This window comes from Dryobates pubescens, chromosome 38, assembly GCF_014839835.1.
Source record: "Dryobates pubescens isolate bDryPub1 chromosome 38, bDryPub1.pri, whole genome shotgun sequence".
In the NCBI taxonomy this organism is placed as follows: domain Eukaryota; kingdom Metazoa; phylum Chordata; class Aves; order Piciformes; family Picidae; genus Dryobates; species Dryobates pubescens.
The window spans coordinates 1,288,057-1,301,095 of record NC_071649.1 but is presented as its reverse complement, the minus strand read 5'-3'; the positions used below and the strand labels follow the sequence as shown (position 1 = coordinate 1,301,095).

The window sequence follows — 13,039 nt, the reverse complement described above, 5'->3', positions numbered from 1 at the left end:
TCTGTAGAAATGTCACCTGCCCTATGTTTTTGTCCTGTAGTTGTGAAGAACTTCTCACCTTTAGTGCAAATCTAGTGGTAGCCAATTTGAACCCTTTTCATTTGTAAGTCAATTAATATTTATTTTTGTTTTGGATGGTCAGTGCCATCTGGAAGTGCTGAATGAAGAGCTGAATGTAAATATTGGAGGTGACTGGCAGCTGAGCCATTTGACAGCAACCTCAAGAATTTAATGAGGAAGCTATTCAGTTGACCACATTGCATTATGCTCTGCTTGAGTGAAACATAGAAGTTGGTATAAGCTCTGTAAGATCTTAATTTCAAGCAGCCCCATGGAGTCCTAATGGACAGCAAGTTCTCCATGGGACAGCAATGTGCCCTTATGGCCAAGAGGGCCCATGGCATCCTGGGGTGCATTGAGGAAAATGTAGCCAGTCTAGGGAGGTTCTCCTTCCCATCTACTCTGCCCTGGTGAGACCACACCTGGAATACTGTGTCCAGTTTTGGGCTCACCCATTCAAGAGAGACAGAGACCTGCTGGAGAGAGCCCAACAGAGAGCCACAAGGATGATGAAAGGACTTGAACATCTTTCCTGTGAAGAAAGACTGAGAGCCCTGGGGCTGTTTAGTCTGGAGAGGAGAAGGCTGAGAGGGGATCTTATTAATGGACATAAATATCTGAGGGGTGAGTGTCAGGATGAAGATTCCAGGCTCTTTTTTGGTGGTGCCCTGTGATAGGACCTGGAACAACAGGTACAAGCTGGAACACAGGAGGTTCCACCTCAACACATGGAGACACTTCTTTATGGTGGAGGTCACAGAGCCCTGGAACAAGCTGCACAGAAAGGTTGTGGAGTCTCCTTCTCTGGAGACTTTCAAAACCTGCCTGGATGAGTTCCTGCATGACCTGCCCAATGTGATTCTAGTGTGGCAGGGGGGCTGGACCTAATGCTCTCTGTTAGTGCTTTCCAAGCCCTAGCATTCTGTGATTTCAGAGCACAGCTTTGGACCTTACACTTCCTGTGCTGTTGGTGGTAGAAATAAGAATTGTTTAAAACCTAAAGGACTTTACCATAATGAGGAGTTTGTTGGGTTAGCCTTCACATCCTCTCCCCAAACACTTTCTCTGAGCGTGGCCTGAATTGGAGAATGGTTTTACTTACCTGAATGAGTTGTTCATTTCCACAGAGGCAGGGACATGCATCTGCTGTCCTGGCTGGTTTTTATCTTGGATGTTCTCTAGCTGTCACATCTAATTTTGGAAAGGCAGTGATCCATTTTAATTAAACAGTACATCAGACTTCAAGTCTGGAAGCTGCTTCCTTTTGCCTCCATATTTCTTTTTTCCAACTACCCAGCTTGTTGTTTGGGTTTTTTTCCCAAATTTGTTAGTAAATGCTCATGTAACTTGGTTTTTGCTTTGTTGAAGGATCCATGGTCATTCATTTTGAAGTGCAAATGCTTTGCTTTCTGGGAAGGTAGCAGCCAAATGTCAGCATCTAACCCAGTTCTTATTTTTAGTGCACTCGCGTCATGTGGACTCCACCTCTCCGTGAAAGTTTCTCATACCCCTTCCTTGTGCTTCAGATGTTGCTTTTGACCTATATTCTCAGGTACCTCTCAGTTTATACTCAGCATTTTGCAATGATTAAAAACCAAATGGAGATGTATTTAAATGCAGTTACTGAAATGCTTGTTGAAGTGCCTCTGTGTGCTGTGGCGCTGACACTGTTTAACACAGCGACTTCCCTCTGGCTGTTGGGTTGCAGACTCTGCACCAGCAGAGCTGCAGTCACATTGCTCACTGAGGAAAAGGAAAACTTTGCAACTTGAAGGCTTGACTACAACAAAAAAATAAGAATGACAGTGCTGGCACATTGATGCCTAAGCTAAACATCAAAATTTTTGGTTGATGTCACGTCCTCTCCGTGAGAAACAAGCCGATGCTCCAGCAACTGGGCTGCTCCCTCTTGAAGAGTGGGATGTTGGTTGCACTTGGAATAAGCCTATGCCATGCTAGGATGCTGATAGGCACCCATAAACTAATATGTTCTTGTAGGTTTCAGTGACTAATTAGCAAGTCTTACTAGCTGAATGATGTAGAACAATCGACTTACAATAATGCAGGGATGCTCTTGGGGTCATTAGCCCTGCTTGGCCATGGTTGTTTCCAGCCTGCAGCATCATCATGGCACTGGGTTGTCCTTGTTTTGAATAAGCATGATCAATCATCTCCAATATGAAGGTGGTGAGACCCTGAAATAGGCTGCCCAGGGAGGTTGTGGCTGCCTCCTCCCTGGGAGTGTTCAAGGCCAGGATGGATGAGGCCTTGAGCAGCTGAGTCTAGTTGAGAGGTGTCCCTGCCCATGGTGGGGAGCTTGGAGTAGATGATCTCTGAGGTCCCTTCCAACCTGAGTCATTCTGTGAATGATACTTGAGGACTTTTCCACCACCTCCATTACATCATATTTGCAGCATATTTATGATTTAGCTGAGCTTTGTGCTTGTAACCCCAGATTTTCCCTTGTTAGGTCACAGCTATTTGTAGTTACTGATGATTAAACTGAAAATGTTCCCATGTTTAGGTGAGGGAAAGATAAATGCTGTGTGGAACAACAATTATTTTGAGGAACAGTTTGTAGAGTGGTTCCTGGATTTCATATTAGAGAGATGCTTGTTCATCTGATGCTAATTGTGTGGTCAAACAGAAGCTGAGGAAATTGCACTTGATGTTAGGGTGATCAGAGCACATAGGTTCTACACCTGTAATTATGCCACTTCTTGATTAGAGAGATTCCCTCTTGTTCTTCACATCTTGGTACTTAAAGTAGTACTTGGGCTCATGCAGGTCTTTAATCTCAGCATTTCAGAGTGAGGTTCCAAAAATGGGGTAAAACACTTCAACATGCTGTTTCTCAGTTATCTCTGCTGCTTCAGGATCAGCTCTGGGTTAGGCATTCCAGTGAAGCACAGGAACTGCCTTAACAGAGACTACAACTGAAACTCTTCATTATTATCACTTACATCATGCATTGCTTAGCACACTGGGGTCATGCTCAGCATGGCTTTTTTTGGAAGTTTATCTCAAGCCTTTGCAAATAAAAGCTAAAGAAAGCTTTAGAGAGGAGACCTTATTGTGGCCTTCCAGTATCTGAAGGAGGCCTACAAGAAAGGGTGTCAGGGAGTGATAGGACTGGGGGGAATGCAGCAAAACTAGAAATGGGAAGATTCAGATTGGATGTTAGGAAGAAGTTGTTCCCCAGGAGGGTGGTGAGACACTGGCACAGGTTGCCCAGGGAGGTGGTGGAAGCCTCATCCCTGGAGGTTTTTGCAGCCAGGCTGGCTGTGAGCAACCTGCTGTAGTGTGAGGTGTCCCTGGCCATGGCAGGGGGCTGGAACTGGCTGATCCTTGAGGTCCCTTCCAACCCTAACAATTCTGTGATTCTATGATTTAATTCTGCTGTAGTCTGCTGAGTTTTACAGCAGAATATTTAATTTTATCTTTGTTTGCTGGAGGCCACTTAATGAAATTTGACAAGTGGCATGTTTCTGAACTCAGAGCTAACACAGGGTTAAATAAATAGCACTTACAGGAGGACACAGAGAGTGGGCTGTTTGCAGTGAAAGATGAGTGTCACTTATTTGTTACTGTCTCCTGCCCTGAAGCCTCACTCAGGATTGCTAGTGAAGGGCTGTAGAAAGTTAACATGAAAGAACTGTGTGAAAGAAATCACTTTTAAATGCAGACTGTTCAGAGACTAGTTGTGATCCCAGCTGCAACAGCAATGGTTGTGACCTGACTGTAAAGTTGTTAGAAGCAGGTGGAGCACTACAGGTGACCTAGGTTGGCCTGTCACATTGCTTGTTTGCTAATGAGTGGTAATTTGAACTCAAATAGCTCATAAAACCTTAAGCATCAGAACCATGTGGGTTTGGGACAGTGATGGAAAATGGATATTAGATTTACCTGAGCGGTGTTACTTGCAGCTGATCAACATTGCCAGCTGACTTCCAAGGTGCCATTGTTGTTCTTACATTCTCTGTTGTTGTTCTCAACTCTGTTGCAGACATTTGTGTGATTTTACTTAACCAATGCCTATTCTGTCTCTTTTTCCCAAGGATTCCGAATATTAATGCAGGAAGCTTGATTGCACTGTGTGTTTCTAATATCTTTTTCATGCTTCCCTGGCAGTTTGCTCAGTTTGTTCTTCTCACCCAGGTAAGAGCACCTTTCCCTCTCAATAGTCTCCTTGTCCTAGCAAATGGACTGCTTTATGTAGGCAGCCACCCAATTCACAGCTGCTCTGATGCTTTCCTTTCAGCCAGATTTCACCCTTGCTCTCAGGAAAGAGTCACACCATTTATCAGAGTGTTTTTCTAATCCTAAATTTAAGAGGTGACCTTTCATACCACTCAGTTCTCTTGCCAGGACTGAAAACAAAATCAAATGAATTTACTTTCCTCTTACAAGCAGCCTCCAGCCTAAGATCACTACGTTAGAGCAAGACAAGACCTTTGTTGAAGTAGAAAGATTGTGAAATAAAGACAGACATTGATCTTGCATCTCTTCAGGCTATTCCAAATTGTTTAGTGGAGCAGTGTTTGCATGGCATGAAACATCTGGCATGGTCTTGCATGATCTCCTATTTCATTTTGGTGAGCCTGAGCAGTGGCCTAAGTTTTACTGGGAGTGTTCAGACAGCTGAGGTGACTTTTAGGTGGGTGGTAAATGCCGATGGGAGCTGGAAGGTGCTGTCACACAGCACACTTCATACAGTCATAGAATGGTCTGGGTTGGAAGGCACCTCCAAAGGTCATCCAATCCAACCCCCTCTGCAGTCAGCAGGGGCATCCTCAACTAGATCAGGTAGCTCAGAGTCTTTTTGAGCTTCACCTTGATTGTGTCCAGGGATGGGGTCCCAGACACCTCCCTGGGCAGCCTGTTCCACTACTCTCATGGTAATGAACTTTTTCCTAAGGTAAAGAACTTTCCAGGTGAGGCTGAATGGGGCTCTGAACAACCTGATCTAGTTGAAGATGAACTTTTTCCTAACATCTAAAGTAACTTCCTTAGTGTTTAGACTGATTGAAAGCCATCTGGACCTTTTCAAGTGTCTGTCCTATTGAGGCAGCTGTTGCTTGGTTGGAGATCATAGCATGTCAGGGGTTGGAAGGGACCTCTGCAGATCTTCCAGTCCACCTCCCCTGCCAGAGCAGGACCAGAGAATCCAGCACAGGTGTCACAGAAACACATCCAGACAGGCCTTGAAAGTCTCCAGAGAAGGAGACTCCCCAGCCTCTCTGGGCAGCCTGTTCCAGTGCTCTGTGACCCTTACAGTAAATACATTCCCCTTTGTGTTGAGTTGGAGTCTCCTGTGCTGCAGCTTACGTGTTGCTGATTGATAGTTTTGAGCAACCAATGTATGCTGTGCTGTGCAAGCATCCTACCTGCAGAAAAGGAAGCCAGTCCATGACATAAAAATACTGGGAGAAACTCCTCACTGCTTAAGATGCTGGGCCTGAAGGTTGAAATTACAGATCCAATTCATGATTTTGTGGATTTCCCATGTGGCTTTTAGCAAGCTGCCTTAAGCACTGGATCTCATTTTCTTCAACTGCAGAATAGGAATAGAATAGAATAGAATAGAATAGACCAGACCAGGTTGGAAGAGACCTTCAAGATCTTCGCATCCAACCCACCTAAACAACTAACCCATGGCACCAAGCACCCCATCAAGTCTCCATTAGGGATGTCCCCCTGTTTTGCTGGAAAGTTCAAATGAAATCATGTCAATGAATGATTTGGTTTGGGTTTGGGGTGAGTTGGGGGTGGGGGATGGGGGGTGGTTGTGCTTTGTTTGTTCTGTTTTATATCCAAGGTGATGTTAGTGCTGTGTGTTGATGGCTTGCTGGATGCCTATTAAATGTTTGAGTATGGTAGATAATTGTCATTCAGAGCACCACAATAAGTTTGGGGTTTTGTTTTCTTGACAGAACCCATTCTGAAATGGCCAAATATTTACTCAGCACCAAAGAGTAACACAGTGGATTGTTTGACTGATCATTTTTTTGTGTGTGACTCTCTGCTCTGCTAGAAAAAGCAAACCACTGCAGATGGGTTTCAATTATTGTTTCACTTTTGATTCTAGATAGCTTCATTGTTTGCTGTCTGTATTATGGGTTATATTGACTCCTGCAAATTACAGAAGATACTCTCTGCTCATATGGTAAATAATACTTCTTTGTTTTTTTTATGAACTTGCATCCCCTCAAGCAGGTCAAAGCATCAAAAAGGTCCCATTTGTCTGAACTGTGTTCCTTAGTGGCAAAATGGTTGAAAAGATGCAATAATAAGGGAGGGAGGGGTCTGGATTTGAACATTTGATCTTGTGTATGTTTCTATCATAGAATCATTGACTGGTTTAGGTTGGAAGGGACCTTCAAGATCATCTAGTTCCAACCCCTGCTGCTATGGGCAGGGACACCTCTCACTGGATCAGGTTGCTCAAGGCCTCATCCAACCTTGCCTTGAATAAATCCAGGGAGGGGTCAGGGGTCATCCACAACCTTCCTGGGCAACCTGTTCCAGTGTCTCCTCACCCTCCTTATAAAGAATTTCTTCCTAATGTCCAGTCTAAATCTCCCCTCTTGCAGCCTAAATCTGACCCTGTACTCAGCACCGGTTAGGCCACACCTTGAGTCCTGTGTACAGTTCTGGGCTCCTCAGTTTAGGAAAGATGTTGAGTTGCTGGAGGGTGTCCAGAGAAGGGCAACAAAGCTGGGGAGGGGTCTGGAGCACAGCCCTGTGAGGAGAGGCTGAGGGAGCTGGGGTTGCTTAGCCTGGAGAAGAGGAGGCTCAGGGGAGACCTTCTTGCTCTTTACAACTGCCTGAAGGGAGGTTGTAGCCAGGTGGGGATTGGTCTCTTCCCCCAGGCAACCAGCACCAGAACAAGAGGACACAGTCTCAAGCTGTGCCAGGGGAGGTTTAGGCTGGAAGTGAGGAAGAAATTCTTCCCAGCAAGAGAGATTGGCCATTGGAATGTGCTGCCCAGGGAGGTGGTGGAGTCACCATCCCTGGAGGTGTTTAGGAAGAGCCTGGGTGAGGCACTTGGTGCCATGGTTGAGTTGAGTGGATGGTGTTGGGTGATAGGTTGGACTTGATGATCTCAAAGGTCTCTTCCAACCTGGTTCATTCTATTCTGTTCTTTTCTGTTCTATTGAAATGTAATGATTTTATTTTTTGTTTTGTTTTTAGGTGTCTCTTTTAGTGTGTTTTGTTCTGATGTTTGGTAATTCAATGTTGTTGACATCATACTATGCTGCATCTCTGGTAGTGATCTGGGTAAGTGGTTAAAGTAAAATTATCCTATGAGGTGCTAAACCTGTAATGTAGTACTGTTAGGTGTGGATTGGTGTGAAATGTGAAACCAGATTGCTAAGAAATCCTTCCCAAGGCAAAAAAAGAATTAATCTTGAGGACATTTGGAGAATGGCTAAATACTAATATATAAAAAAAGGAAAAACAAAATTCACATTTTTCATAAGGTTCAGGCTCAGTTCTCTTCTCTTTATAACTCTCTTGGGTTTATGGCAATAGAAAATTTACCACCTATGTGCTTTTGGTCAGAATATTTGTAAAACAAGGACATGAGCCAAGAAGAGTTTAAGTCATTCTTTAGGAATTGTGAAACTGCAAATTGGAGAATCACAGCATGGCTCTGGTTGGAAGGGACCTCAGAGATCATCTACTCCCCACCATGGGCAGGCACACCTCTCAACTGGACTCAGCTGCTCAAGGTCTCACCCAGCCTGGCCTTCAATACCCCCAGGGAGGAGGCAGCCACAACCTCCCTGGGCAGCCTGTTCCAGAGTCTCATCACCCTCACACTGAAGAACTTTCTAAGCTCCAGTCTAACCCTGCTCTCCCTCAGCTTCAAACCATTCCCCCTTGTCCTTTCTCTAGACACCCTGATGAAAAATCCCTCTGCAGCCTTCCTGTAGGATCCCTTCAGGTATTGGAAGGCAGCTCTAAAGTCCCCCCAATGTCTTCTCTAGGCTGAACATCCCCAGCTCCCTCAGCCTGTCTTCATAGCAGTCACTAAAGACTCATAGACTCATAGTTTATTTTTTTCCTAAACAGGGGGTGGGGGAAAGACCCAAATTTATTCCAGTTTCATGCAGGTTTTCTGAAGGGATTTGTGTGCATAGAAAATGATCAGGGGGTTGGAACACCTCTGCTATGAAGTCAACTGAGGGAGCTGGGATTGTTGAGCCTGGAGAAGAGAAGGCTCTGGGGAGACCTTAGAGCAGCTTTCCAGTACCTGAAGGAGACCTGCAAGAAGGCTGCAGAGGGACTGCTTGCAAAGGCCTGCAGGGATAGGCTGAGGAGCCATGGTTTGGAATTAGAGCAGAGCAGATTTAGATTGGATGGTAGGAACAAGTTCTTTACCATCAGGGTGGTGGAACACTGGAACAGCTTGCCCAGGGAGATGATGGAGGCCCCATCCCTGGGGATATTCAAGGTCAGGCCTGACAAGGCTCTGAGCAACCTGACCTAGTGCAGGATGTTATAGAATCATAGAACTGGCAGGATTGGAAGGGACCTCCAGCATCATCCAGTTCCAACCCTCCTGCCATGGGCAGTACCCGCTTACTGCAGGGGGGGGGGGTTGGACTTGATGACCCTTGGAGGTCCTAATCCCAACCAGACTTTTTATGTTGGCATCTTTTACCAGTGCAGAATAAAATCACAATATCATATATTCATTGATACTTTAGGTATTAATTATGAAGGGGCTTCTAATAAACAGCTGTGTGGTACAATAGGCATTTACCCCCAAACCCCTTCTCCAGGGTATTGGAATCTCTTATTGTTCCTGTGTATTGCCTGAAAATGTACATCTTTTCTTTGGTGTTGTTTTTTTTCTTCATTAGGGAATCCTTGAACTGAGTCCAAAAATCTTGAAAAGAAGCAGAAGAGAAATCTACTTATGGGTAAGGAATTTCATGTGGCTTGGATTTCAGAGAAGCACAATTGACTTTTTGAATACAGAAAGAAACTTCTGGGTTAATTTCTGATAGCTGAAAAAAAAAAAAGATGGAAGAAGTACAACTGAACTTTCTTTCTTTATTTATTTTTTGGCCTATTTTCCCAGGAATTAATCTTGAATTACTGAAGAAGGGAAAGGAGCATAATCCTTGAGACCACAAGAATTAAAATTAGCCTGCAAATGGCAACATATTTAATTTTAAATTGCCATCTTAAATCTGAGCTAAGGATAGCTTAGAAAAGGCAAGTAAAGGCTAATTGTGCTTGCAGAAATTGAGATTCAGCTGCTAGTGCATTAGGTATTCACTAAAATCTGTCCTATTTTTATATGCATATTTTATTTTTTAGGATATTTAGGCTAACAAGCGAAATAGAATTGTTAGAGTTGGAAGGGACCTCAAGGATCAGCCAGTTCCAACCCCCCTGCCATGGCCAGGGACACCTCACACTACAGCAGGTTGCTCACTGCCACATCCAGCCTGGCTGCAAAAACCTCCAGGCATGAGGCTTCCACCACCTCCCTGGGCAACCTGTGCCAGTCTCTCACCACCCTCCTGGGGAAGAACTTCTTCCTGACATCCAATCTGAATCTACCCATTTCTAGTTTTGCTGAATCCCCCCACTGAGTCCTATCACTCCCTGACACCCTCAGAAGTCCCTCTCCAACTTTCTTGTAGCCCTTTTCAGTTACTGGAAGGGACTTTTGAGGATGTCAGGGAGTGATAGGACTGGGGGGGGTGGGGGGTGGGGCAGAGAAATAGAAATGGGTAGATTGAGATTGGATGTTAGGAAGAAGTTCTTCCCCAGGAGGGTGGTGAGAGACTGGCACAGGTTGCCCAGGGAGGTGGTGGCAGCCTCATCCCTGGAGGTTTTGAAGGCCAGGCTGGCTGTGGCTGTGAGCAAGCTGCTGTAGTGTAAGGTGTCCCTGCCCATGGCACAGGGTTTGGAGGTCCCTTCCAACCCTGACAATTCTATGACCTGTGAAAACAACTTAAAGCCCACAACAGTGTAGAGGAATTTGGGAAATGGAGTTGGTTAGAAATTACTGTGGTAATAACAGGAGAGTTTGTGACTAGTAGATAAATTTAATAATCCTAGTTAAAAAGAAGAAAAGCCTTCTTTAAAGGCTTGCTGAGGTGTTGATTACCTTCTGAATGTGCTTTTTGGTTAAGGTCCTCGAGGGATGTGCCTGGTTATTTGGGACAGTCACCTTGAAATGCCTCACATCTTTAGCATTTGGAACAGCTGATGATGTAAGTTCTGGTTTCTGAGTACCTGATTGAGATCTTCCATGATTTTTCTTTTTCATTCCTAGTATTCCAATCTTGGCATCTTAGTGAGAAACATCCCTGAAGTGCCAAGGTTTGTTTTGCAGAAGTGGGAGAGGGGTTGCATAGTTGCTTTCTCATTCTTGCTGTAACATCACTCTGAGGTGTTATTACCAAAGCTTCTGTAAAGACTGTGGTGTGGTTTTACTACTGAGTTAGTAAACTCTGTGTGTTTACTTTTAAATGTGGATTTATAGATCTTTGTTAATTTTACATATCCTCCACCTCCCTCTTTATTTATTCCCTTTCTTAGTGCAGCTTCTTCTGAAGCTAATGTTGAAGCCTGCTTTGAAATGCTTGTAACTAGGACTCCCCCTTTCACTTCAGCCTCTTTATTGTCAGATTCTACTGTTAAAACCCCATCTACTTCTGTGCATCAGGGGCCAAAAGATACCTTAAGGGTATCTTAAAATCTGAATGTGCCAAACTATATTCTTGTTGAACCCAGCTGCAGTGGTAACACCCTTTTTTCCCCCTGCTGCTTTCTGCTTTTCATTTAACACACTGCAATCTGGGTTACACTCCAAGATGCCATTTAATACACCAGAAATAGATTTATTTTGGTGCTCTTTTAACATCATTGTAGGTACTGTGACACTCTAAGCTTCTGTTCTAATTAAACTTATTTCTCATGTGAGTTTAAGCTGCTTTGCTGTGGAAAACAGGATGAGTTTTGCTTACTGTCTTTGTTGTTTCTTGGTTTTTCCCCCTGTGTATCTTACCAGGCTCATATAGGAAATATATTAAAATCTAAATTCATTGGCTACAAGGATTTTGATACATTAATGTACACCTGTGCTGCAGAGTTTGACTTCATGGAGAAAGAGGTAATCAATTCAAAATGGATTGTCACAGACAAGAGAACTTTCTGTTTTATCTTGGATGTGGCACCTGAAGCCATGGTTTAGTTGTCAGGAGGTGTTAGCTATTAGCTAATAGGTTGGGCTTGATGATCTCTGAGGTCTTTCCAACCTTGTTGATTCTATTATTTCAGAGCCTTAAGTTCCTACTGCCATCATAAGTTCAAGTGCCTACTTGTGTAGTTAAAGACATTAGAATAGAATAGAATGAACCAGATTGGAAAAGACCTTTGAGTTCATTGAGTCCAGCCTATCACCCAACACCATCTAATCGACTCAACCATGGCAGCAAGTGCCTCAGCCAGGCTCTCCCTAAACACCTCCAGTGATGGTGACTCCACCACCTCCCTGGGCAGCACATTCCAATGGCCAATCTCTCTTGCTGGGAAGCATTTCTTCCTAACATCCAGCTTGAGACTGTGTCCTCTTGTTCTGGTGCTGGTTGCCTGGGAGAAGAGACCAACCCCCACCTGGCTACAGCCTCCCTTCAGGCAGTTGTAGACAGCAATAAGGTCTCCCCTGAGCCTCCTCTTCTCCAGGCTAAGCAACCCCAGCTCCCTCACCTCTCCTCATAGGGCTTAAAAGAACTTTAGCTAGGTTGAGCTGGTTTTATTGCTTTTAAATGCAAACAAGAGTGTTTTGATTTTGGATCTAATAAATGTACTTGAAGTGCTTGCTCAGGGATAGATGAAAGGTTAGAGTTCAGCAAACTGAAGCTTGGATGTGGCTGTCAGTAGCTGGTTTTGAGTATATAGGAAATCAAGTGAGAATTGCAAAGGTCTTGTGTAGTAGGTTAAGACTACAGAACAGCTTCAAAGCTTCTTCCTGTGGTGTTTGGATGTGCCTTTAGCATGGTTCAGAGGTTCCTCAACTCACAGTACTCAAATTCAGATGAGATCCAATCTCCTTTTAGTCTTTGGCTGGCTTTCCAAACACACTATGAAAAACTTAACTAATGACCCTAGCTAACATTATGTCTAGTGGGTGAAGTTTAAGCCTGAGTTTCTTTAAGTTTACTTTGTTGTTGAATGTTTACTTTTAGATTTTACTCAAGGAAGAACTCTTTATGTTATGGTTTTCTTTTTCAAGTGATCATTGAAGTAATTATAGGTGAATGGAAAGCAACTAATGCAGGTTATTTCCACTGCAGACTCCAGTAAGATACACCAAGACTCTGCTGTTACCAGTTGTTCTGGTGGTTTTTGGGGTAATCATCAAAAGGGTAAGTGGGCTGCTTTAGTGAATCACTTTTTTTTTACCTGGAGTTTACCTTTCAGGTGTTTTGAAGGGACCACTGTTTATTTTGAGGTGGGAAGAAGTTAGTCTGCTGGGTTAAAATCTTGGCTGGTTGTCAGGTAGGGAGGATGAATTTATTTGCCATTAAAAACTGTGAGAAACAAAAGCAAGACTAAAACCACCTTCCCCTCCTCCCCCAGCCCCTTCTTCCCGGGCTCAATGAGTCCCTCCCCTAGGCTATAGTTCTTTAAGGACTGCTCCAGCATGGGTCCTTCCCTTGGGGTATAGTCCTTCAGGAATGGGTCCCCCACGTGTTGCAGGGCTGCCAGAAAACCTGAGCTTCTCACCACAAGCTGCAGTTCATGCCAGAAGATTGCTCCTGTGTGTGCTCCTCCACAGGTTGCAGCTTCCTTCAGTTCATGTCCACCTGCTTTGGCATGGCCTCAGAGTGGATATCTGCTCCACTGTGGTCTTCCACGGTGTGGGGTGTGGGGAGACCCTGCATCACCGTGGTCTCCTTCACAAGCTGCAGGGGAATCTCTGCTCCAGCACCTGGAGCACATTCTC

At 44.4% G+C, this 13,039-nt stretch overlaps 1 protein-coding gene across 1 annotated transcript in view; it reads left to right on the top strand.

Moving 5' to 3' along the window:
• The window catches only part of DPY19L1 (dpy-19 like C-mannosyltransferase 1), a 55,655-nt gene that overhangs the window by 29,473 nt on the left and 13,143 nt on the right, over positions 1-13,039 (top strand). The window contains exons 9-16 of the mRNA XM_054177149.1: positions 1,521-1,612; positions 4,119-4,218; positions 6,149-6,226; positions 7,255-7,341; positions 8,934-8,993; positions 10,221-10,301; positions 11,102-11,203; positions 12,387-12,458. Of these exons, the coding sequence (XP_054033124.1) occupies positions 1,521-1,612; positions 4,119-4,218; positions 6,149-6,226; positions 7,255-7,341; positions 8,934-8,993; positions 10,221-10,301; positions 11,102-11,203; positions 12,387-12,458 (672 nt within the window). The remainder of the gene's footprint in view (positions 1-1,520; positions 1,613-4,118; positions 4,219-6,148; positions 6,227-7,254; positions 7,342-8,933; positions 8,994-10,220; positions 10,302-11,101; positions 11,204-12,386; positions 12,459-13,039) is intronic.